Source organism: Plutella xylostella, chromosome 28 (assembly GCF_932276165.1).
Source record: "Plutella xylostella chromosome 28, ilPluXylo3.1, whole genome shotgun sequence".
Lineage (NCBI taxonomy): Eukaryota > Metazoa > Arthropoda > Insecta > Lepidoptera > Plutellidae > Plutella > Plutella xylostella.
The window spans coordinates 2,702,356-2,726,119 of NC_064008.1; the positions used below are offsets into that span (position 1 = coordinate 2,702,356).

The following is a 23,764-nucleotide window of genomic DNA, read 5'->3' on the forward strand; positions in this document are numbered from 1 at the left end:
GTTACTGATATCCTGGTAACGGGGAAAGTTCACCAGTTACGCAATATCCCCTCAGAAATGTGAAATTGAAACAGCAATGGTTTCATGGTTTCCTGTTGTCTGCGCCTCAGAAGTGTGACGCAACAGTAGAATAAAGCTTGTAGGCCTATTCGATGTTCCATTTAGGATTCTCTTAGTCTTGTTGCCCTGGTGAACGTAGCTGAAAATATGCAGAAAATTCAATGTTTTTGTGGAAATTTATGCCGAAGAAAAACAATTTTATGTTTTTATTGGAAAAGTTTTACTCGAAAGGTTTAATTAATTCGCTTTCATTGGTTTTTACTTCATTCGGTTCATACTTCAGTAGCATTTTATACAGCTTTAAAATGATGCTGTATTTTATCGACACATTTTAACTATTTTTATTAGTGATGGACGGTAGCCAGTTATTTCTGCATTTCAAAACTAAACGTGTTTTTCATGAGTTTCAGACGAAGAACCCTGTTTCAGTCGCTCTAACCCTTTCTGTACGTGAAAAATGTCTAGGGCCGCAAGGCGAGAAGGAGGTTTTCCACGACTGCCTTCTACGTGACGTAGGTACTTTGTATACTGTATGCCGTAGAAACATGTGTGAAGTGCATGTGTGTGGGTATTTACCTTCAAGTACTGTTGTTATTGTTTCATGCAGCTAATATTGCGTTATTTTCATATTGTGGAAATGACGATCCGATGTAGAAAGGCCGATATAAATGGACACCTGGGAAATAACATACCTACTTACTTACCGTTATTTGTATTAAATAACTAAATACATTAAATAATTATTAATCAATTGACTATAGGTTCTTCCTACATTATTCTTTTCTTGTAAGATAATAACTCCCTATGATTTATTGTTGCTCGGTAAAAAAAATCTAAAGTTTGTGATAAAAATACTTGAAGCGCCACACGCACACAAACAAGATTTTGGAGGAACGCTACCTGAAAGCTCACCCCTAGCAGCTTTCTGCGGCCCTGGTACCCGACCTGTCTTTAGCCATGGTTTGACAACCGTGAAGCACTTCTGACAGCTGATTAATGATCGGGCTTGATCGGGCTTCGACAGGAGAGGTTTGGGCGCTTTATGAAATTGCAATGTTATTATGAAATTACTATGGCTTTTGTACAGACGTACCAATGCCATAGTAATTTATTTTTACTAAGTAGTATGAAATAAGACAACACTTTGAATATCTAAATTATTAATAAGTTAGTAGGTAAGTAATTGTAATTGTTCACTATAACAAATTAATAACACATCAAAAGGTTACCCCTCATGTTCGGATTTACTTAAAAGTAAAATCTATAAAATTGATTCTACAAGTCTCTTCTAAACTCATAATAATAATTAGATATTAGATTACAGACATTCTGAATTATTTGTTTGAGGTGTTTTTATTGTAATTTAATTTCTACCTGAAGAGAGCGCCAGGTAAAATTTCACCTATCTTGCTTCTCACCTGTATACCAGGACTTTATGAACCAGGAGAGAAAACACCTTTCACGTGAAAATTCAGTGACAGGTAGTAAAGGTAACACAGGTTCAATCTACTACGCCGTAAACACACACATACGCAATTTAGTAAATTCAGAGTCCGCGTACAATGAAAAGAGAGAGAACCATTTTCTATCACCCTTATCATTTTCCATCTCTCTTTTCCAACCATAGTGTTTCTCCCTTACGCAATCCGGAAATCGTAGCCAATTTTCCCAAAGAGGAAGGGGGATAGAAACTCAACTTACTTGTCTCTTTCTTTGTTACTCGAAAAAAAAATGTGATGAAACGCAAAATACATGAATTTTCACCGATGAGTAAGGGTGAACGAAATATAAAGGTGTCTCTTTTAAATTCCGTAGACAACATTTTTTTAGTTGAAAACAATAAAAATTTACCCTTACACTTATAAGAGTTGTACGGTATAGAGTGAGAAAGACAGCAATTGCAAATTTCCGCAGGAAGGAGTGAATGAGAGTTTGAGGAAAATCTTTCTCACGTTTCAGGAAAACTGACCTTTCAGGTGGTGAAAGCGACAGGTGAAATTTAACTTCCCAAAACTCATGCAACCCTAGTATACAGGTGCGAGGTGAAACAGGTGAGCTACCTGAAGCTTTCAGTCGATTTTCAGTTTCTCAAACAGGTAAAATTTTCAATAACAATAAAAATTTTAGGTAGATTTCCGTAAATTTTTGGACGTCAATGAAGGAAGGTAGAGTTTGATTCATGTAACTTTAAAAAAATCATGTGCTGTAATCGGATTGATTATTTCAGCCAACTTCAGATAGTTTTCTATGGTGCTGGTGCATGGACTGAAACATCCACTGTCGTCTTTAAAGCAGCTAAAAATAATGTGTCTGCATTTTTCGTCATCTTTCGTGAATCAGTAGGTATACCTTAGTTAGAAAGTTAATTTTTAGCATAAGAGGGAAAAGGAAAACCGCACCAATATTGGCAACGTTTTCCGCGGGGAAATTTTCGATAAAGTGGGGGAATAGTACCAGGACGACATAGCTCGCTAGGAAGTATCGGGGTCGCACCACGATGTCGTGGAACGTATTTAAATAAAATAATAATCTGCACCCAGGATATCAGGAGTAATCAGGTAGTAGGGACTTTTTTGAATCTTTCTCTACAACATGATAATTCTCTTGCTGCGTCTAAACTTTAATTAAAATAATAATCGGAGAGAAATCGAAAATTGGACATTCGTCATGACGATTCTCTGCCTCAACTGACTTCAAACGGATGAAATTAAATGATAACTACTAAATATCAAATATAAAATACTTAAGTGAATGAAATGAGCAATTAAAACCGTTATTACTGTGTGTATAAAAAAAATTGATTCCGCTTACTTTCACGAAATTTTTGCATCTGGATTTGAAGACTTGACTTTGTTTAAAATACTTATCAGGTATACTTTGCAACTCCATGGTTGAAACGCTAAGGAAGACGGCGGGTTTAGGTTTAACTATGTAAGTATACTGTTTATGATCTTTTCGCCAATCGCCATGTAGTATTAGAACTCCAGCAATTTGTATTGATAACGATTGTTTCATTTTCTAACTCCTGGACATCCGGACCTCTCTTCCATTTCCTCACATAGATCAGACAATAATTGCCAGGAAATCATAACTTACTTGTAGCCATACTTACCAGTCGCCCACACTCAGTCCCGGTGCAGCGCGGCTGACGGTTAAATAAACGCGCGCGGCTGTTATGCGTGTAATATTATAATATGCATGCGCTTGGCCTTTATCATCCTGCCACTACTACAACGTCTCTAAGAAAGTATAAGTAAAGCGGGTTCGAGGGCGTCGAACGCTTATGTAATTTTTACTAATCAACTCGTACATTATTATAGTTAGTTCACCAGCCATGACGCCCTGCTGTTTTATGGTACTGTTGCTGGACACCTTTCCATTTATTGCGAATCATGACATAGTTACGTTTATTAAATGTACGTCAAAAACTCGTCCGTGTATCTGGGTTGGGACAACATGACCTACTTGGTAATTGGATGCGGAAAGTGGCGCGTTTTGGGAGAGGCCTACGTCCAGCAGTGGACTGCTATAGGCTGATGATGATGACCTACTTGTAGCCGTATTGCAGGTCGTCTCCACATCCAGCCCACAGCCAGTCCCGGTGCAGCGAGCGCGGGCGCGGCGCCCGGGCGCAGCCGCAGCTGGCGAGGCGGCCGTCGCGGCACCCGCGGCTGACGGTCAAAGAAACGCCCGCCGCTGTGATGGCGTGCGTGAACGCTGATTCTCTTGAAGCTGGAATAATTAAAACGAGAGGTTCAGTTTTGAAAGCCTGAATTACACTCACGTGCAATGTAAAAGTTCCAGTTACAACTTTTTTTAAACATTTCATTTGGAATTTCATCAAAATATTTTAATTTTTAGTTGTAATAATTATTTTATGTTGGCAATGGAATGGATGATCACATATTGCTATACAAAATACAACCTGACCTATTATTCTGTTCGAAGAAATTCGTGTGAAAACCACCCCTACCCCTAATATCATTCATTCACACGGCTACGAAGGTGTGAACATTTGAAGGTGTGCGTAAAGGTATACGTGAGTAACAGGTATAGAGTGAAACATACTATACTGCGTTACGCAGGTATGAAAGAGACAAGAGTTCGTTTCACGGCTTTCAGGGAAAACTGTCCTTGGAAAATTGAGGTTGTAGAAGGTGCGTGGGAAGCGACAGGTAAAATTTGACTCCTACAGTTCCTGCAACCCTAGTACTCGGGGGCGAGGTGAAACAGGTGAGCTACCTGAAGCTTTCAGGTGCTTTTCAGGTGTTTGCGTTCCCGTACTGAAATTACGTCACGAGCTTTCGTAGTATTGGATGTGAAGTTGGTTATGTTATTTAATTTTTCATACCTTTCCAGTAATTTTATCAAGCATATTGAATTTAAGAGCAATTATTTGGCTCTAAATTGTAGAGTGTAAATTTGATAATATAAATTAATTAGCAACATACAGAGTACCCAGTACAAAACTACAAATATTATGTTTATCCGTAGGTTAGGTATATATACCGTATATCCGTAATTATAAAGAAATATTATAAATGGTAAACAACTTTACGATACCACACTCTTTCCACAACAGTGTACAATAATTTTGAAATATGGGCAATGAAAAATGTGGGAATTTCAGCAGGCTAAAGAAAATGTAGGACCCGTGATAGGTCCCGGGAAAGCTCTAAATCTTAGACCTAGACAGTCTGGCGGCTGCTGCGACACTGAAAGATTTATGGTTCCCTGGTACATCGGGGCACGACGCTACACATGTCTCTTTTCAACAACTATCTTCGAGAAAGTTATCTTTTAAAATGTGTGAAACGTTTTCTGTTGAATAAGATCCAGAAAAATGTATACTTACATTGTTTTCTTAACAAAATAATAATTTTATTTTTAATCTCTCTCGGTATCGCAAGAAATTAACAAGTACACCCTGTATTTTTAAACAAGTTTAGAAAAGGTCTCATATAAGCATTTCCTACCAACATACAGGAACAGGAAACTAATGTGATGGGTAAAAAAATGAATTCGTTCAAATTTAATATCGTTTTGTAAATATTTGGAAGGCAATTCAGAACTTCCCCACGTTTACGCTATCTCCCTGTCCTTATCATGTATTTTAGATATTTACGAATCAAATAGGGAAAACGTAAGATTTTCCTTCTCTTGATTGACCCTGAAACGCGAAGCCAAGCCACCGCCATGCTCAAACTGAACTCAGCCTACCAGGATAGCATAAAACCGAGGAACTCACCAATTTGCGTCAGAGGGCCGAACACAGTGCCATCACCAATCACCGAACAGTTCCATCTTCGATATTTAAACTGGTACTGGCATTCGTCGATGCTGACCTTGACCCCTTGGCTGACTACAGCCATGTGGTCCTTGTGTCTTCTACAGACTCTTCTTTGGCCAGCTGTAAGTCCAGGTAGTTTTGTGCAAAGGCGAAATTTTGGTGAAAATAGGTTTGGCTGGTTCGACCACTTTTCGAAATCTAGGAGGCCCATGGTACTGAAACAAAGAGAGGTTTATGTGAGAATGATATATTCAGATTGGTTGGTCTACAATATTAATGTTTTTCTTGGTTGGCATCATCTATACTGCGATTCACGAAAGATGACGACAACCATGGCGACACAATATTGTCAATAGTAGCTCGTAAGAGGAATACTGCATGTCTATGTATGTTTCATGAAACAATTTTTCACAGGAAAATTTGTCAAATTACGGGATTCGAACTATACACGTACCTACATAACTCCTATTGAAACCTATGTAACTATGAAATACACAGGTAATAATATGCATTCTTAATTACAATAGAAAGACCAAAACAAGCCTTTGTTTTCAGGGTTTTCAGAGTATAACATCATGATTCATGATAGTGATAGAAAATAACAAAAACACGGTCGTTATCATTTTACAAATTCCATATCGCCAGAAAAGGTGACATTTTCTAATGTTAGTCACGAAATGAGCAAACAATTTGCGACATCCAGTAAACTAACGTAGCGAGTTATGAATAGGGAATGTGTGACTTGGGTTGCTACACTAAAATATATTAGATAGATAGATAGATTGATAGAATACACTTTATTTGTACACCAAAACAGAATAATAAAATTTACAAAATGTAACTTAATTAGGGTACAAAAGGCGGTCTTATCACTAAAAGCAATCTCTGCCAGACAACCTTTGGATGGAGGGAAACAGAGATAAAGATTGGGTGCAGTGTACAAGTACATGTTAAAAAGGAATGTAGATTATTTAATATACTACACACCAACTAAAATATAATATTTTACTGTGTTTGTGTTTTATTTATCCCTCAACAAGCAAGCTTCCACCGTCCACCAACCCGCACTAGGCCAGCATGGTGGACTAGGCCTAAAACCCTTCCTTCATTGGAAAGAGACCCGTGCTCCCGCAGTGGGGAATGCGCGGTCGTGATGATGATGAAGCAAGCTTTGTGAACGCATTAACTGGCGAGCTTTATGGTCTGGCCTAATTTCCTAAGTCTATGCCAAAATTTCATAAATTTACTGAATGACAATTCGTCCAATAACTTTAATTTCGTGACGTAAATAATTTCAGACCTTTCAGTGATATGGGACGCTGACGTTTTTTGTGCCCAGGTTTGACTGAACTGTATTTTTCCTTAATTTACGCATAAACATTTTATTTCACATGGCAACATTTCTTGTGATTTGTGATGGATGGGCGACGGTGTCTTGTTTACATATTTGCCTTTAGTAAGTAAACGCGTCATGTAGAAATGAACCATGCAATATTTATATATGTAATGTTAAAATTTATTAAATAAACTAAAGGTATGAATTATAGTTAATGTATAATTTAAAGAGAAATTATTCTTCCACCTATCTTCTCAGTGAAAAAGGCCCAACTCAAGTGTTTTAAGCTAAAGCTAATTATATTTTCATCACTCATGCTCTGAAAGTAGTGTGTTTTCCCGAAAATAGGCATTAAAATAGCTATTTTTTGCCCGGGGAAATAATTTTTAAATACTGCGGGAAATAATAAAGCCGTTTACCCTACTATGGTTCCATCACCATCATCAGCCTATAGCAGTACACTGCTGGACGTAGATCTCTCCCAAAGCACGCCAATGGCTGCAATCTATAATGTCTAATGGCTTTCTGGTCCCATAGTTAATTCCGTATTTATGTACTACCTTACCTTACCTGCTCTATATCTTGGCTAGTTACCGCATACACCCATCCTTTCATAATATAAAACCAAAACGGCGGTAATATCCCGCCAGTATTACGACCTAAGTGTAACACATAATTAACCATAATTAATAATATTTTACAAAAATCCTAACAAAATATTTACAAAAATGCGTGCGGTACTAAGTTTGACGGTATTATGCCTAGTGTTTTCACAAATCGCCTGCCAGAGCCACGACTTGGTACTTGGGCAGGCGAACTTCGGAGATGTGGTTACCTTCAAAACGAACGAAGCCAAGTACGGGTTTCCCTTCATCGTGAGGACCAGCATCATAGAGTACCCGGAACCAGGTTACCATATACATAATAACGCACTGTAAAATAATATAAGTATCCCTTTAATCATAAGCTGGTAATGATTGTATGCGGAAAGTTATAGATCGCATCCAGTGGCTAGGAAGAAGTAGACTTTGGGGATTTTTTTCACAATTACAAGCTGAGTCATCCCCTTTCGTCTTTCGTCCTCACCCTTCCTCATCGATCACTGTGGATATGTCGAACACTTTTCTAAGATCCACATCCATCTACCTGCTGTCTTAGGATTTCTGTCCAGTGGGGTGAAGTGCGTCCCACGGCAATAAACACTCTTACATTCAAATTACTTAACTACTCTTTTCTATCTTTGGACGAATTTCTGGTTGTCTGTGTATGTATAAGGCACTCCCTTCCCTTGACACACAGACTCAGAAACCAACATAACATTTATGACCTATTTCGCATAACTTGATAAGGTATTGAATATCTTCATTATAAATAGGTACTTATATCAAACTTTGGAACCCTAGGATTTTATTGTCTTATAGTGTTTCTATAGTGACAAAACTTCCATCACTTTACAAGACTAGCGTGGGACACCCTACTTATAGCGACAATCTTGTACAATAGATGGTTGGATGGTAAAATCATAGATCAAAGTGCTTACTATTATATTACCTACTACAATGGAATTTTTGGTTCTACAGGTCAAGTAAACTACGCATACATCAGAGCAATCTACGTAAAAGACAACGAGCGGGATGGAACCGGCGGCTACCCTAGTATTTCCTCTGGCGGGGTCGGCCAGAGATTCGTCAAGATCAAGCTGAAGAGCCAAAGAGGTCACGGGTTCAACTTCACTGTCACCATCTACGGGAGATACATCTAAACTCCTATGAGGTACTGGTCTCCTGGTACCGGTTGGATGAGATTGCGCTTTTGAAATTGTTGTTTGTGCCATGTTTGTTAGTTAGAGTTTAATAAATTATTTGTAATTTTAACTATTTATGTGATATTATTGTGATCATAAACTTGAAAAGGAGAAAGGAAAAGAGTGGATTATCTGAAAGATGTTTTTTTTGTGTAGTGTTAACATTGTGTGAATTTTTTGTTCATCAGCATTCGAAATGAAAATTTACAACGCATGCGATGATTTTTGCCGTGCTGCGAAAATCGTGCAAATTTAGTCATCGTGTAAGCACACCTTTCGATAGATTATACTAGAACTATCTAGTAGATACTAGCTACTACGTTTAGGTCTATAATAATAAATAATAAGGACTTGCTTATTTCTAAACGACTTACGTAAATGCTGATTAACACATTTACATATTTCCTATACTACTTTCAGACGTTAATATATTGTTCTTCAGATAAATTATTCAGTCTTCCTTGCACTATAATAGAAAGACGGTAGTATTATGTTAATAAGTCATTGGCCATCACGTCCATCGCTTTATTTGCGAGAAACTAGATTTGAAATTACCCAGTAAATCCTAAATATAAGTCGAGATTTTCTTAGAACTTTTATTTACTTACTTACAAAAAAGTTTTGTAAAGAATACGTTGAAATAATGACAACATACAAATTATACCTACTCCCACAAACCTAACGCGGCCCCTCAAAAAAACAATTTCCAATTAACTTAAAATAGTACCAGGGCGCCAGAAAATGAAAGCGGTGGACTCATTAATATTTTTAATTACCAAACAGGGGTGGAAACAATTTATTCAATGCGGACGATATTTTGGTAGGAAGTTTACAAAAGAGCCCTTTCCCACTCTACGATTCAATTTCACTCCTCTCGAGGGAAAGAGATAGATGCAGTCGTGAAAACTGGTTACGAGATATCTGAAATTCTGGTGAAAGAACAGAAAGGACTAGGAATAGCAGTAGTCTAGGTACGTATAAAAAGGTTGAAATTTATCAGTGACGTTCCAGTTGCCAGGTCATTAATTATGTAACTGACATACGAGGGGAGCGAACGGGATCGATATATGCTAATTTTGTTTGGAATTATTGGAAGACGTAGTTATGCATAAGTACCTAAATATGGTCAGCTATCGTAAACATTGAAGCATGGAATGACAAAGACCCATACACCATACTTTACAGACCTGACATCACCCAGACGCTAATTAAATTAAGCCCTATTTATTACCTATTCACACAAACATCCTGAAACATTTTTCACGTATCCTTCTGACCAATAAGTCGTCTTCAAAATGTCTGCTACAAGTCTCCTACTATTTCTTGTGCTCCTGGTATTTTCCAGTGTGAACTCCAGTGATTTGTACCTGGGATATCTCGACACCAACTCAAGATTGATCTACAATAAAGTGCACCAGGAGAATCCAGCCATCTGGGTACGATCAGAGGATATTACAGTGAACTGTTCGAAAACGGAAATTATAAATGCTATACAAATCATGGATTTGAGAGAGGATAAATTGGGGGAGGTTTATGTGAAAAGAGGAGGGATTGGAGACAAGTTTGTGACCATAGAGTTGGATAGTCCGAGTGTTTTCAGAGGGTACAACTTTTGGGTTCAAGTGTATGCTATTGAGTCTAACGGGTTTTACAAATGGCACGGGAGAAAGTGACGTGAAATGAGAGGTTTCGGTGAAAATGCCTAAAACCTTTATGTTATACTTAGTTATTCTGTTATTTTTTTTGTGTTAAAATAAAATAATAAATTATTAAGGTGTTGCTTTTTTATATGAAAAGTTTGAGAGGTGGTATTTTTAGTCCGAACTTTTAATTTTAATAAGGCCACCTGTATTCAAAAACGCCCGATAGCAGGAAAATACTAAATAGGTACAGTAAACATCAAGGTAAGTGAAGTATGTATATAGGTAAAGTTTAAGAACTCTGAACCATTGCATGTCACCTACATATATTATGTATATTGTATAATACATATAATTCATATTAAAGATATGCTATGTGTACCTATTTTATGTTCTGTTATGGAAGGTTTTCAATGTTAAATGAATGAACCTTGAGCATTTGTTTGTGCAAAATTACTCACTCTTGTTGATCTTTCCGTGTCCACGGAGGTTGATACGAATATATTAATAACGTCATACTGTCACGTGCAGATTCTAGATACTGTTTCGGGTTATTTAAGATAAGTAATTTAGGGCTTGCGCAGATCAAAGGGCATGGAATTAATTTTTCTTACTTACCATGAACTTAAGTCCTGAGGCCCTATCGCGAAAACGTGTCAAATTCAACCGTTCTCAAAACAAGTTCATGTGATAGGCCCCGCTGGCCTATAGTATCCAAAAACGTCACAGAAATCATCTTATAAATCTGAAACGAGCTACAAGTAATGCCTACATGAGGACATAAAGGAAAGTATTTTTCGCCATTCACACAATATTAATTATGAACCGATGTTCAGTCAAACATTGAAGGAAAATATCGTAAGGAAACCTGCATACCGAGTTCCTAGATTTGTAACCTAAATATATTGTACTCATTCATATACAAAATATGTGACTCCCTGGATGCGACTCATGCGAGTCATCTCCGACTACCCGTTCGGGGATTACAGTCGTGAACATTATGTTTGTATGTAGGTATAGTAAGTTTACCAAAAGATAAAACTCGCTATGTAATGTACTCAAAAGTTACGTTTTTTAAGCATTGTTCCCCTAAAGCACTGAAGTGACAAAAATGAGCGATACCCTAACCGTAAGTTCTTTATACTCAAATTTTCACAAACAAAACACCAATTAAATAAAAATAGACACTTTATTATCACATAACACAACTCACATCATCACAACCATCGCAAAAAATTAACACACACAAGAACACAAAATCAAGCGTAGATCTCAATCAGATACTTGTATCCAGATCCTCGTTCACTCTTCAACTTGATGTTCACAAAGTTGAAGCCGAGACCCCCTCGGTTGATTGAAGGTTCAGCCAACCCATTCTCCAGATCCTTAATGGCTATCCCCTTGATCTTCTGGTCTCCTAGTGGATATTCGTAGTAAACTTCATTCTCCCTTTTGATCAGGGGGATTCCCGTAGCTTCAACATTTTGTTCGAACACTTTTCTGACTAGGCCATTTTGGTCGTACACTTGGCCGACTACCACGGTTTTGCCGTGGACTACTGTGAAGATTAAAACGAAAATGGCCAGAACTTTGGGAGACATTTTGAGGGTACGGCCGCTGGGCAATGAATGGCGGTGTGGGAGAGGGAGGGTGCGAGGTGCGTGTGTGTGAAAGAGATGTCTATCGGAGGTCAGTTTGACCGGTACGTGAAGTGGTTTGAAAAGACGGGTTTACATGGAGTTGGAGATGAATGAGTCATAATCAAGCCAGTTTCGGAGGTTCCACGGCATGCAATAAGCGGACTAGGGCACAAACAAACAGCCACAAATAATAATATTTCATTGCGAGAGGCCGAAGCAGAGAGGAGAGTAGTTTGCAAAAAAAATACGTTCATTAGAATTTTTATATATTTGACTTTTAGCTTTCACTTTGGCCATGGGTTGAGATAATGGCATGGCCGAGACTGAATAACAAGGAATTTATTCCCAATTAAGGATTTTTTTTATTATCATACGACGGTAAACCAAACATCATGTGCACATCTAGATTCAAGAAGTGTACCCTAAAACGACAATTATTCGTGAACTAGTGCAAATGTACAGCAAAAAGCGGGTATACCCTGACTATACCTTCTAGGATTACAATATTACAGGGCCAAATAATAATTTTGAATTAATCAGCAGCATGTAAACCCACTCTTACGTCAATATGTCCGTCGTAACGAGGTTGGATCAGAGGTCGATCAAACTTAAACAGCTACCAACTGGATTTACTTTAACTTTTATTACAAAACATTAAGATTTAGATTGCCTCAGAATCTAAGTTGTTATTATGTTAAATAATGTTTTATTCAATAAAACCGTTGAGGATAAACTGTTGACATATTAGTTAGTAGCTATAGGTGCTATGTACATAGTTATCTACACATAGTACTTAACTATTTACTATTCGTGGGTAAACTGCTTACAGAAATTTCTATGAATCGGACACCTTCCTATCGGTATTATCTTCATCATCAGCTTATAGCAGTCCACTTCTGGACGTAGGCCTCTCCCAAAGCACGCCACTGGATGCGATCTTTAGCTTTCCGCATCCAATCATATCCAGCCACCTTTCGCAAGTCGTCACCCCATCTAGCCGGAGGGCGTCCCACACTACGTTTGCCTAGTCGCGGCCTCCACTCCAGAACACGTTTACCCCATCGGTCATCGGTTCTTCGACAGATGTGACCAGCCCACTGCCACTTAAGCTTACACGGTGAGCTGTGGTGGTGACTTTAGTTCTCTATCGGTATCGTAAGTGTCAAACCAACAGATTTTCATAAATAAATGTATGGAGAAACGGCGTCGGCAATGCCCATGAAGTGGACGCACTTACTAATTTACTTATGGATTTGTGAATGTCCATTCAAAGAATTGAGATTCATCCGTTTATTCGTTTCCTACGATGCCGAAAAGTGGACGCTTACCTTAAATCGTCCGTCATGACTCCATGTCATATTATTCAGTTTCAGTACATTTTACATAATTTACAGTCTTTTACATAATTTTGCCTTGTTTAAACTTATTCATAAGATGTTCAGTTACTTAAGATTATTCAATTAGATGCTTAAGTTTCTCTATGTAACTTTTTAATCTGAAACACAGGAAAACTCTGTTATTTCCTAGTTCAGAGCAGTATTTCACCTACCTTTAGCATTAAGTTGACCTCTTGTTAAAATACTACCTATAGTTATCTGAATAAATATTATTCTTATTCTTATTCTAGTACCAGTATAGGTGCTTACTTGATCTTATGCGTTTTGGAGCTCATGACTAACACGATCGATAGAGGTATCGAATTAACAATCATTCACGTCAAAATAATTAAATTAAACTTGTTATACAATTAGGGAAAGTTATTCATGTTCGTTATCATTGAGCTAATTTACCATTTTAATTTACAATACAATACGATGCACTTTATTTGCACCAAAAATAAAGACTACAAAACAAAAACTTCAAAATAAAACTGAGCAAAAAGTCGGCCTTATTGGTAATAGCAATCTTTACCAGATAACTTTAATTTAGATAGATAGATAGATTAAACATTAAATTTTATCCACTTTTACAACACAAAGTTACACAACATACACGTGTATGCCAAATAACAATATGCTAAGCACTTTACAATAAAGAGGATTAATTTAACAGTTTTGCGTACATTTTATGCTGTGACAGCGAAAGGGCTCTGACTTAGCATGAAGCTATAGTTAGACTGCAAGACTGCATCGCTGATATTCTGTCAGTACCACACTAAAAGCACTAAACTAATTAAAAGGTCTCCCACTCACTCAGTTTTTGTTTCCAAATTTCACCATTGTGAAAGTAACCATTTTCGTTGCAATATATTGAAAAACATCATACACCTGTTCAGGTGGTTTATTGTTTAAATTATATTATATTAACTAAGTAATTATAATATATATTTGTAAAATACTTCCTACTATTCCGAACAGTTTGTGGTCGTCAGTGAACTAACTTTGAAGTTATGTGATTTTAATTTTAAATACCTAAAAGCTTATATTAGTGATGGTGGCTCCGCTAGTAAATCAAGTAAGTACATTAATTAGTATACCTATAGGTATACTCTGATTCCGCCTTAGATTAACAATATACCTACCAACAAGATGGTGTGTCACATACAAAAACAAAGGATAAGACTATCCGCATTTGTGTTTACCGTCGAACCGTTTTAAGTTCAACCTAATGACAACCGATGAATAAAGTGCTTAATTATTACTAATGTACGATCAGCTGCGTAGCTATACACTTTTGTACCTTGTCAAACTACCTTCTTCTTCTTCTATCGTGTGAATGCACTAAGCTAGATTCCTCCAGTGTTTTGCTACTCTTGTTGCGAGATCATTGGCCTTCATCAGGTCTCCTTGACTGCACTTTGGGGCATTAGGACACTCTATAAGGTGTGACGTAGTCTGGAGGCTTCCGCAACTGCATAGAGTGCTGGCATTGGCTGGGAGCATATCCCATCGCCTTAAATTGTCCTTCGTCCGGGCAACGCCAGCCCGGAGGCGGTTTAGAGTTTTCCATACAGACCACTCTTCACCTCCTCCAGCAGGCAGCTCCTCGGCTGGCTGGACAAACTGACGCAAGTGGGAAGTATAGGCTCTTCAGCGGCTCAACCTGAACTCCTGCGCTGTCTCGTTAGTCAGCGGTTCGGTTGTGACGAAGCTTCTGCGTGATTTAAGGCGCTGCTGCACTGGAACAGCGCTACTAAACTAAACTACCTATATATGACCAACTGTCAAATGTTTGAATAGGCAGTTTGTGAGTTTGACAAGGTACAAATGTGTACAGCTACGTACGAGTATGCAGGTGATTGTAGAATTTGTTTTCTTCCAGTCATGGGTAGCCCTGGCGACGTTGCTGTGTCACTTCAGCACCGGCTTCATCATCAGTTTCCCCTCATCACTGCTGCCGGCGCTGAGGGCCGAAGACTCGCCCATCAAGGTGGATCTGAGCACTGCATCCTGGCTAGGTAATATTATTACATACTTCTAAAGTCTGTTTTTTTATCTCTGTTTTTTATCTAAATATTTTATAACGTAACTAGCTGGCCCGGAAAATTTCATACGGCCTATCCTACCCTACTTCCTTACCCTACCCTACCATACCCTACACACCTTTAAACCTTCCCTGAGCTTCCACCAATATTTCAAGACCAAAATTATCCAAATCGGTTCAGCCGATAGATAGATTGACTTTGCCTAGCCTAATTTAAAACTCCATTCCAGCTTCAGCAGCGCACTCCGCCATGATAGTCGGGGACGTCGCAGCCATCTACAGCCTCCACAGACTGGGCCGCAAGTGGTCGCACGCGCTGTCCATCCTGCCGGCCGTGCTGGGCTGGCTGCTGGTCTACCTCGCCGCCGACGTCAGCACCATCATGGTGGGCAGGATCCTCACCGGCATCTCCACTCTTGCTAGCTTCATAGCAGGAACCTGCGCTATATCCGAATATACCTCCCCAGAAGTTCGTGGACTGGTGTTTTCGTTGAAGACCTCGTCGTTTGTGGTCGGTGGCTTGGTAATGCATGTGTTAGGGATGTATTTCTGTTGGAGGACGGTGGCGTTGTTCAGTATGATACCGCTGCTGGTGAGCCTGGGTGTGACGTGTATGTGGACGGAGAGCCCGGCGTGGCTGCTGGTGCGCGGCGACCACCGGCGCAGCGAGGAGGCCTTCCACTGGCTGCGGGGCTCCGGAGAGCGCGCCGTGCGGGAGTTCCAGGCCATGCTGCAGGCGCAGACGGAGCGCGACCAGAACACCACCAAGAGGGGAAGCTTCAAAGAGAAGCTCGTTCACTACCGGGACTTTTACACGCAGAAGGAATTCTTGAAGCCCTTGTTTTTAGGCTGTGTTCTAATGGTGTGTATGGAGACGTCTGGCCGGCATATTATACCAGCGTTTTCTGGTACTATCATGGCGGAAATCCTTCCCGAGATTAACGCCTCCTATGCCTCTATTTACGTGTTAAGCTTCGATGTCATTGCTTTAGTGGGCAATGGCATATTATGTGTTATTATAAAAATCTTTAACCGTAGGACTCTACTGTTTGTAAGCGGCTCTCTATCAATTTTGACTCTTCTGTCTTTATCAGGGTACGGTTATTTGGTCCGTGCTGGTGTAGCAGAGAATAGACCATGGCTATCGCTGTCGCTATTAATAGGTTACATAATTGTTGCGAATACTGGAATAGTGTCACTGCCTTTAGTAATCAGAGGTGAGTTATTTCCTCTCGCTTACAGAGAATCAGCGACAGGCATTTCTAGTATTTTTTCAACATTTCTTGTATTCCTTGTTTTGAAATGTACCCTTCTGTTGTTTGCGTATATCTCAGTTTTAGGAACATTTGCACTTTTTGCTGTGCTTTTACTAATAAGTCTCGTATATTTGTACTACAATCTGCCCGAGACTAGGAACAAAACGATGCAAGAAATTGAGGACTACTTCAAGTATGGGAGATTCATTGAAAGGCAGTTTAAGAACGGCGATGATCCAGAAACGGAAGCCATGTTTACTAAAAATCATAATTAGGGGCATTAGTTGTATTGCTTTCTACTTCCTGCCATGCATAGTATTAAGTACTTGCATAGAAGTAGGTACTCGAAATAGTTCCAGTGACATATCACCCAATTACTGAAAAAACTAGTTGTATGAGGCTGCCGCTGCCACTGTCTGTCTACAATATTGAAGTAGATTTAACAGCCCATTAGAATATTACCAACTAATAGGTAATATAAATATTTTTTTTAAACTAAAAAAGTTAAAATAAAACAATGGGGTCGTTTGTGTGAGTGGGTCCTTTTAATTGCTCGTTAGTGTATCATGAAAATATATTTTTATGAAAACTTAAAGCAGTTGTTTTGTTTTTATACTATTATCTGACCCTATTAATAAGTATACAGAGTGAAAATGTATTACTTACTGAAATTTCTGAAAGCAATAACGTGAATTTGTAAGGAGTGGGGGAGCCGCCACCTAGCGGTTCATCGCAGCACTACCTACTTACCTTCGTTCGCGATATACAAATTCAAGGTTATTTTCACAGCTACCGTATCACCACTGACGTATTGACGTATTAGCAATTAAACAGTCCATTCCATAAGCAGTATCGCTCGACTGTTTTACAACTGTCAGTATCTTTTCATAAATGTATGGAGAAACGGCGGCGGCGTATTGAAAGCCGAAGAAGTGGACGCGCTTGTGTGAATTTCTATACAAAGAATACTGAATTCATTGAACTAATACGCTAGTAATATTAATTAGAATGGGTTGTTGCCATCATATGGGTATCGATCGAGATGGCAAGCCAAACCCAGTCAGGATTTCATTCTTTGGAACCCTCATTAAAGGCACTTATTTTTACTACTTACCAATATTATGGGTCATTATGTTAACACTCCTACGCTCCATGGTAGCTGGCAGGTTTTTATCGTAACAAAAAAACGAAAAAAGGTGATAGTTTGTTAGTACTGACACTAGCTTGCTCCCCTGGCTTGAAAATTATCCTCGTGTATCCCAGACATCGCCTATGACCATGGCCTCCAGGCAGAAGCCATCGAGCAGCTTGAAAACATCTGACAGTCGGGTTGTCCACTTACCCGACAACTCTCCCAGCACAAGCTTGCTTGTGTTGGGGTCCACTAACCCGCACTAGGCCAGCGTGGTGGACTAGGCCTAAAACCCTTCCTTAGCTGGAAGGAGGCCCATGACCGAGCAGTGGGGACGTGATGGGTCGTGATTACTCGTGATGATGATGATGATGAAGGAAAATAAAAATAAAAAATCTGTATATATTTATTATTTTTTCTGTAAGTATAACATAATCTTACGACTAACTAGTCCTGTTTAATTATAGCTAAGTACCTACTTAAAGTACTTTATAAATAATGTAAGTAATTATGAAAGTCCCCAATCCCTTGATCATAAGTTGTAATATGAACGGAATAAAAACCAAGGTCGGTATAGTCTGGGGCAAAAAAAACCTGACAGCATTAGGTAGCATTTTCACTCTGAACTAGGGGTGGGCTGCAGTAGACTAGATAAGCCTACAAGTTTCTATAACTTTGAAAAAAAAAACTTGATACAAAACAATCTTTTGCATCAATGTAACGGATTCTTTCAAAAGTCTAGAAAATAGTGGTCGTGCAACGTGCCATTTATTATAAACCTTCTGTAAACATGGCTTCAGTTTCTGGGTTATCCCCGTTCTTAAACTGCCTCTCAATGAATCTCCCATACTTGAAGTAGTCCTCAATTTCTTGCATCGTTTTATTCCTAGTCTCTGGTAGATTGTAGTACAAATACACGAGACATAATAGTAAAAGTATAGCTAATACTGTAAATGTTCCGTAAACTGTGATAGAAGCGAACAATAGTAGGCTCATTTTCATGACAAGAAACAAAAGCAATGATGAAACAGCACTAGATATTCCTGTAGCTACTTCTCTATAAGGAAGTGGAAATATCTCTCCTGTCACTACCAATGGTAGAGATACTATACCGCTATTTGTCACTACGATCATACTTATTAATAGTGTCAATAATAGCCATTGTCTACTCTCTGCTATTCCAAGATGAATTAAATAACCATACAGTGATAATAACAGAAGAATCAACACTGATAGACAACCACTGAAAAATATAATAGTCCTACGGTTGAAGATCTTAATAATCATACTTAACACGCCATTGCCCACTAAAGCGATGACATCGAAGGTTAAAATATAAATAGAAGTATCAGACACATTAATATCAGGCAGGATTTCTGCCATGATCGTACTAGAAAACGCAGGTATAATATGCCGCCCAGACGTCTCCATACACACCATGACGACACAACTAATAATCAAGGGCTTTATGAATTCCTTCTGCGTGTAAAAGTCACGGTAGTGAACGAGCTTCTCTTTGAAGCTTCCCCTCTTGGTGGTGTTCTGGTCGCGCTCCCTCTGCGCCTGCAGCATGGCCTGGAACTCCCGCACGGCGCGCTCGCCGGAGCCCCGCAGCCAGTGGAAGGCCTCCTCGCTGCGCCGGTGGTCGCCGCGCACCAGCAGCCACGCCGGGCTCTCCGTCCACGTGCACGTGATGCCCAGGCTCACCAGCAGCGGTATCGTACTAAACAACGCCACCGTCCTCCAAGAGTAATGAATCCCAAGAATATGAACTAGAAAACCCCCTAAAACAAAAGACGACGTCTTCAACGCAAACATTAACCCGCGCACTTCTGGAGCTGTATATTCGGATATGCAGCACATTCCGATGATGTAGCTGGCGACTGTGGAGATGCCGGTGAGGATCCTGCCCACCATGATGGTGCTGACGTCGGCGGCGAGGTAGACCAGCAGCCAGCCCAGCACGGCCGGCAGGATGGACAGCGCGTGCGACCACTTGCGGCCCAGTCTGTGGAGGCTGTAGATGGCTGCCAAGTCTCCGAGTATCATGGCGGTTGCCATGGATGACGCTGGAATGGAGTTTAAAATACAAGGTTATTATAAAGCCATATGGAATTGATCCAGGTTTGATGTTATTGCTCTGAGAATTAGGACCTAAGCACTGGTCTGCCGACAGAGATGTGGACAGGGGAGCTGTGGAAACCTGTTTGATAAGGGCTTGGTTGGAGATGCCATGAAGATTTTTGGTGATGATGATCTCATCACAAAAAAAACTATGGAAAATGGGCAGGTAAGTATGTGACAAGGTTGAAAGATGGCAAAAATAAGGCGGTGTCGTTGCAGCTATTGGTAAAGGAAGTGGTAAGTCCAATGAACCGTTGTATCAATGACTTTTGGAAGGTGACTTTATGAACCAAAAGTACGCAGAGATAAACATGTAAATTCACCATCCGTAAATACTTACTAGGGCTACAGAGAGCCACGTACCGTACACCACCGACAATAAGCAGTGTCGCTTGCCTGTCAAACATCAGTCAGATTCATACAAGCTATGTCATTTTTGACAAGCGAGCTGTTTATGGATTTATTGTCTGGTGCCTTTGGTGGTGGTAAAAAGCGGATATCGACGCTATTTCTGCTTACCGAGCCAAGACGCCATGTTAAGGTCCACTTTGATGGGAGAATCCTTGGCCATCAGTGCCGGCAGTAGCGACGAGGGGTAGCTCACGATCACACCGGTGCTGAAGTGGCATAGCAGCGCCGCCAGGGCTACCCACCACTGGAATAGTTAATACAATTTTGGTTATACAGGATGTTGCAAAAAGGGTATACTAAGCTAAGATCTACGTGTGCAGCATGTTATATCTAAGCCCGAAAATGAAATCAGAATATCAAAATTCGTGTCCGCCTCACTCTGGGCAGCTTATTATGACCAGCTACCGTACCATCACCGAACATTAATATTAGTATGAGACTGCAATGGTGCTGGAGTATTCTTGGTTGCTAATTTTTGGTGGAGGTAAGGGCCCTAAGGGCCCAGTGCTCTAGTGTCACCGATACGCTAAGAATACGAAAAATACATAACCGTTTGATGTTATTTGTTGTTATATCCATATTCCCGGGACACATAATTATGTGTTTATATTTATATGTATGCAGTTCTGGGTTTGTACTAGGCAGGTACCTAGCTAAATAGCTATTTCAGTGGCGGAATTTCAAAAACCATAGATAGGTATATAAGAAGGTACTTACTTGTTTCACTAATGGTGGCACCATTACGGTAAAATACCATAAATTAATATTAAAAACAACTCTTCACCTTCAAGACACTACACTGTTACTGGATCACTAAACCGATAATTTCATGATCGCTGAATTTTTTTTCTGAATTCGCAACATATTTGAATAGATATGATGCGGTATAAATTTAACACACTTGTTCAGCTGTTTTTATTTAAGGTAGGTACCTACTACTATCCGTTTATAATTAAGTAATTTATTTTCATTGAATTCACTTTTTTGGGAGTAAGACGAATAAGTGAAATATTTAACTAAATTAAAAACACACTTAAATTATGTTAACATTCGGATGTTTTAATGATTTAATTCACCTAGTAAAAGTGAAATATTTAACAAAATTAAAAACAAACACCTAAATGTTATAATTTGTGTTCGGATGTTTTCATGATTTCAGTAAAACTGAAAACTGTGGTCGACGTTTAAACGTGCATTACTATTAAGTAGAGATACTTATAGTTAATATTAATTTGAATATCGTGCAAACAGTTGTAAAACAAAAATTCACGGCCTCGCCTCCATGGCATATTTATTCAGTAAATACAGACAGCTATTAATCCTCTTTGAATCACACCAAATTTATCAGACATTTGCACACTAAAGTCTGTCTTTTTAATCTCAGATTCTACATTGACAAATTCTGAACGGTTCATCAACAGTCGATTGCCTTTCTATTGGCGGGACAATCGATTGTTGATGAACCGTTCAGAATCTGTCAATTTAGTATCTGAGTTTAAAAAACAGGCTTTAGATTTACGGAAATTTTAGCTGTAAGGCAGTCTGGGGTATAAAAGAGTGACAATACTGAAAAGGGTCAAGTTTCTTTGCCCTTGACTGTACCTGTCACATAATTTATTTCCCATGTCCCATAGACTTATATATTACAATCTGACAATCTGCCCAATCTACATCCACATTACAGTTTCGTATATTTACCTTGCTTTTCTAATCAAGGGTTGGCTGGAAGAAATCTCTTTTTGGCAATAAGCTTATGACTATTTCCAACTTTGTATTTTGTATACAATGAAGTGTGTACCTACAAATAAAATAAATATAACATAATTTGGATATACTTACAACCAGCTCCCATTACTCCAGGCTGTGTCTCTCGTCACTGTGCCATTTCCACATTCAGCCAACTCCAGGATCCACACGAGAGCAGCCAGAAGCACCAGGTAACGGAACACAGAGCTCGACGCCATCTTGTTTTATTGACAGTCAATTCAAGATGGCGGCCGGTTGTCTTCGGTTTCACATTTTCGATAGTGTTTGGATGTTTGCATTGCGATTGTAGTTTTTTTTTACACTGGATATGGGTAGTAGGTATTAAATTAACAGGATTATAGGTAGGTATTTTGCCGATTGTAGGAAAAACCTTAAGAAATACTTATGAAATCTTTATCTTATAAGAAATTTTAGGATGGTAGTGTAGGTACTAGGGTACATACGTACTTAAATATTTCTTTTCAACTTATTTTTTTTTAACAACTAGTTAGGTACGGTCAGGTGCAGATAAACCTGACACCCCTCTCATAGTAACAATGCTTCTGAGGGGGGTCAGATTTCTCTGCCCCTTACTTACAGAGATCGCTTTGAAGTCTCAATAACTCCACAAGAATAAATAAGTACCTACTTATAAAGATTTCTACAAAAATATTCCGATAAAAACAATTAACAAAATACAAGATAAGCCGTGTTACTCATAATTAGTTAGGGAATCATTTCATTAAATATTTCTAAGTACAGGTGAAAGTTTACGATGGTAAAGATTATTCATGATTATGGCTTAATTAATACGGCATTGGGTATCTTGATTAAGTTGTAATATCTTTTTATTTTTGTGTTAAATTGGAGGAATTTAATTTATGAATAAAATTATAAACATCGATGTCGTAACGAAGTATGTTCGTTCTTAGTTTCACACAGTAAAAACAATGTTTAACAAAAGTGATATGGTAACATAGTTACTAGTTTTTTTTGAGTAATTGTAATATTTAAGTGTGATACAAAACTGTAGAGCATTTAATATTTATCATCTTATCAAACAATCAATAAAATAAAAGTCTAAAATTTAATAAATAAAAATTATGTTCCAAAAAGTCGGCATTACCAGGACCTCACAAGAGTAAAGAAGTTAACCATTCAGGCCGAAGATTACCAAAATGAATCACAGAAATTCAATGTCAAAGAAAGGAAGTTATAAGAGTGGATGCTATTATTATAATACGAGTAGAATTATTATAATAATAGCTTGGAGGATGGGAAGCTCACATCTTATAAAGAAATTGGTCACGGGTCTAGAAACCCTATTGTTATTTTTGTATTTCGAATTACGGAAAGGTACCCACCGTGACTTGAGGTTCAAAATAAATTTTGGGTGACCATAGTATAGACTAGAAATTTTTTCACGTATTTCCAAAAGGTGCTGAAATTGACAAACTTTTTCATGCTTCTCAGCTCACTATACCTACCACTTTTGCTACACCATGTGTATACTCTAGATTTTGTGAATTAATTTAGTAGGATCTTTGTTTTGCTGAAAATACTTTACTGGATTTCTGCCAAGCCCAGAATTATATTATTTATCAAGGCTAAATGTCAACTAAGAAAGTTATGTAAGTACAATGTAAGTACCTACAAGTATAAATATTCGGATAAACTTACATATTTATTTATTTATTTACATATAAGTAAGTAGGTAACTAAGTATAAACATTAACATTATTTAGGTAACTAAGTACAATAATAATTATATATTATGTGGGGACAATAATAATACTGTATAATATTTGTCTATGCTTACATGGTGTGTAAATAAACAATTTTTGAATTTTGAACTCACACACGGCTATTTGACCCCAAGCTAGGCAGAGCCACACCAAAGAT

The 23,764-nt window shown here is 38.6% G+C and overlaps 5 protein-coding genes across 5 annotated transcripts in view; 2 read left to right on the top strand and 3 right to left on the bottom strand.

The window, feature by feature from the left end:
• Positions 1–23,764, bottom strand: part of LOC105383060 (protein Wnt-5b) — a 31,547-nt gene that overhangs the window by 7,157 nt on the left and 626 nt on the right. Inside the window, exons 2-4 of the mRNA XM_038111101.2 lie at positions 21,956–22,184; positions 5,309–5,565; positions 3,612–3,792 (exon numbers count right to left, since the gene is read on the bottom strand). Coding sequence (XP_037967029.2) covers positions 3,612–3,792; positions 5,309–5,565; positions 21,956–22,080 — 563 coding nt within the window. The 5' untranslated portion in view covers positions 22,081–22,184. The remainder of the gene's footprint in view (positions 1–3,611; positions 3,793–5,308; positions 5,566–21,955; positions 22,185–23,764) is intronic.
• On the top strand, positions 7,333–8,560 carry LOC105386009 (probable salivary secreted peptide). Its single transcript, XM_011556486.3, has 2 exons — positions 7,333–7,595; positions 8,267–8,560. The coding sequence occupies exons 1-2, from the start codon at positions 7,415–7,417 to the stop codon at positions 8,446–8,448; spliced, it is 363 nt and encodes a 120-aa protein (XP_011554788.2). The 5' UTR covers positions 7,333–7,414; the 3' UTR covers positions 8,449–8,560.
• Positions 11,301–11,783, bottom strand: LOC105386011. The gene has a single exon (XM_011556488.3). The coding sequence runs from the start codon at positions 11,729–11,731 to the stop codon at positions 11,390–11,392; it is 342 nt and encodes a 113-aa protein (XP_011554790.3). The 5' UTR covers positions 11,732–11,783; the 3' UTR covers positions 11,301–11,389.
• On the top strand, positions 13,718–16,962 carry LOC105386036 (facilitated trehalose transporter Tret1-like). Its single transcript, XM_048631293.1, has 3 exons — positions 13,718–14,224; positions 15,032–15,167; positions 15,424–16,962. Exons 1-3 carry the CDS (start codon positions 14,201–14,203, stop codon positions 16,722–16,724), a joined length of 1,461 nt encoding a protein of 486 aa, XP_048487250.1. The 5' UTR covers positions 13,718–14,200; the 3' UTR covers positions 16,725–16,962.
• LOC119692033 (facilitated trehalose transporter Tret1-like) lies at positions 17,976–20,936 on the bottom strand. Its single transcript, XM_048631294.1, has 3 exons — positions 20,834–20,936; positions 20,225–20,360; positions 17,976–19,650 (listed from the first exon to the last, which is right to left on the bottom strand). The coding sequence occupies exons 1-3, from the start codon at positions 20,855–20,857 to the stop codon at positions 18,353–18,355; spliced, it is 1,458 nt and encodes a 485-aa protein (XP_048487251.1). The 5' UTR covers positions 20,858–20,936; the 3' UTR covers positions 17,976–18,352.

Excerpts from the sequence above, each read along its gene's own strand:
- LOC105386011 (XM_011556488.3), bottom strand. The coding sequence starts at position 11,731 with ATGTCTCCCAAAGTTCTGGCCATTTTCGTTTTAATCTTCACAGTAGTC.
- LOC119692033 (XM_048631294.1), bottom strand. The coding sequence starts at position 20,857 with ATGGTGCCACCATTAGTGAAACAA. Across the intron at positions 20,361-20,833 it reads TGCCACCATTAGTGAAACAA|TGGTGGGTAGCCCTGGCGGC; the intron begins GTAAGTACCTTC and ends TAACTATTCCAG. Across the intron at positions 19,651-20,224 it reads TAACATGGCGTCTTGGCTCG|CGTCATCCATGGCAACCGCC; the intron begins GTAAGCAGAAAT and ends ACTCCATTCCAG.
- LOC105386009 (XM_011556486.3), top strand. The coding sequence starts at position 7,415 with ATGCGTGCGGTACTAAGTTTGACGGTATTATGCCTAGTGTTTTCACAA. Across the intron at positions 7,596-8,266 it reads CATAGAGTACCCGGAACCAG|GTCAAGTAAACTACGCATAC; the intron begins GTTACCATATAC and ends TTGGTTCTACAG.
- LOC105386036 (XM_048631293.1), top strand. The coding sequence starts at position 14,201 with ATGGTGGCTCCGCTAGTAAATCAA. Across the intron at positions 14,225-15,031 it reads TGGCTCCGCTAGTAAATCAA|TCATGGGTAGCCCTGGCGAC; the intron begins GTAAGTACATTA and ends GTTTTCTTCCAG. Across the intron at positions 15,168-15,423 it reads GAGCACTGCATCCTGGCTAG|CTTCAGCAGCGCACTCCGCC; the intron begins GTAATATTATTA and ends ACTCCATTCCAG.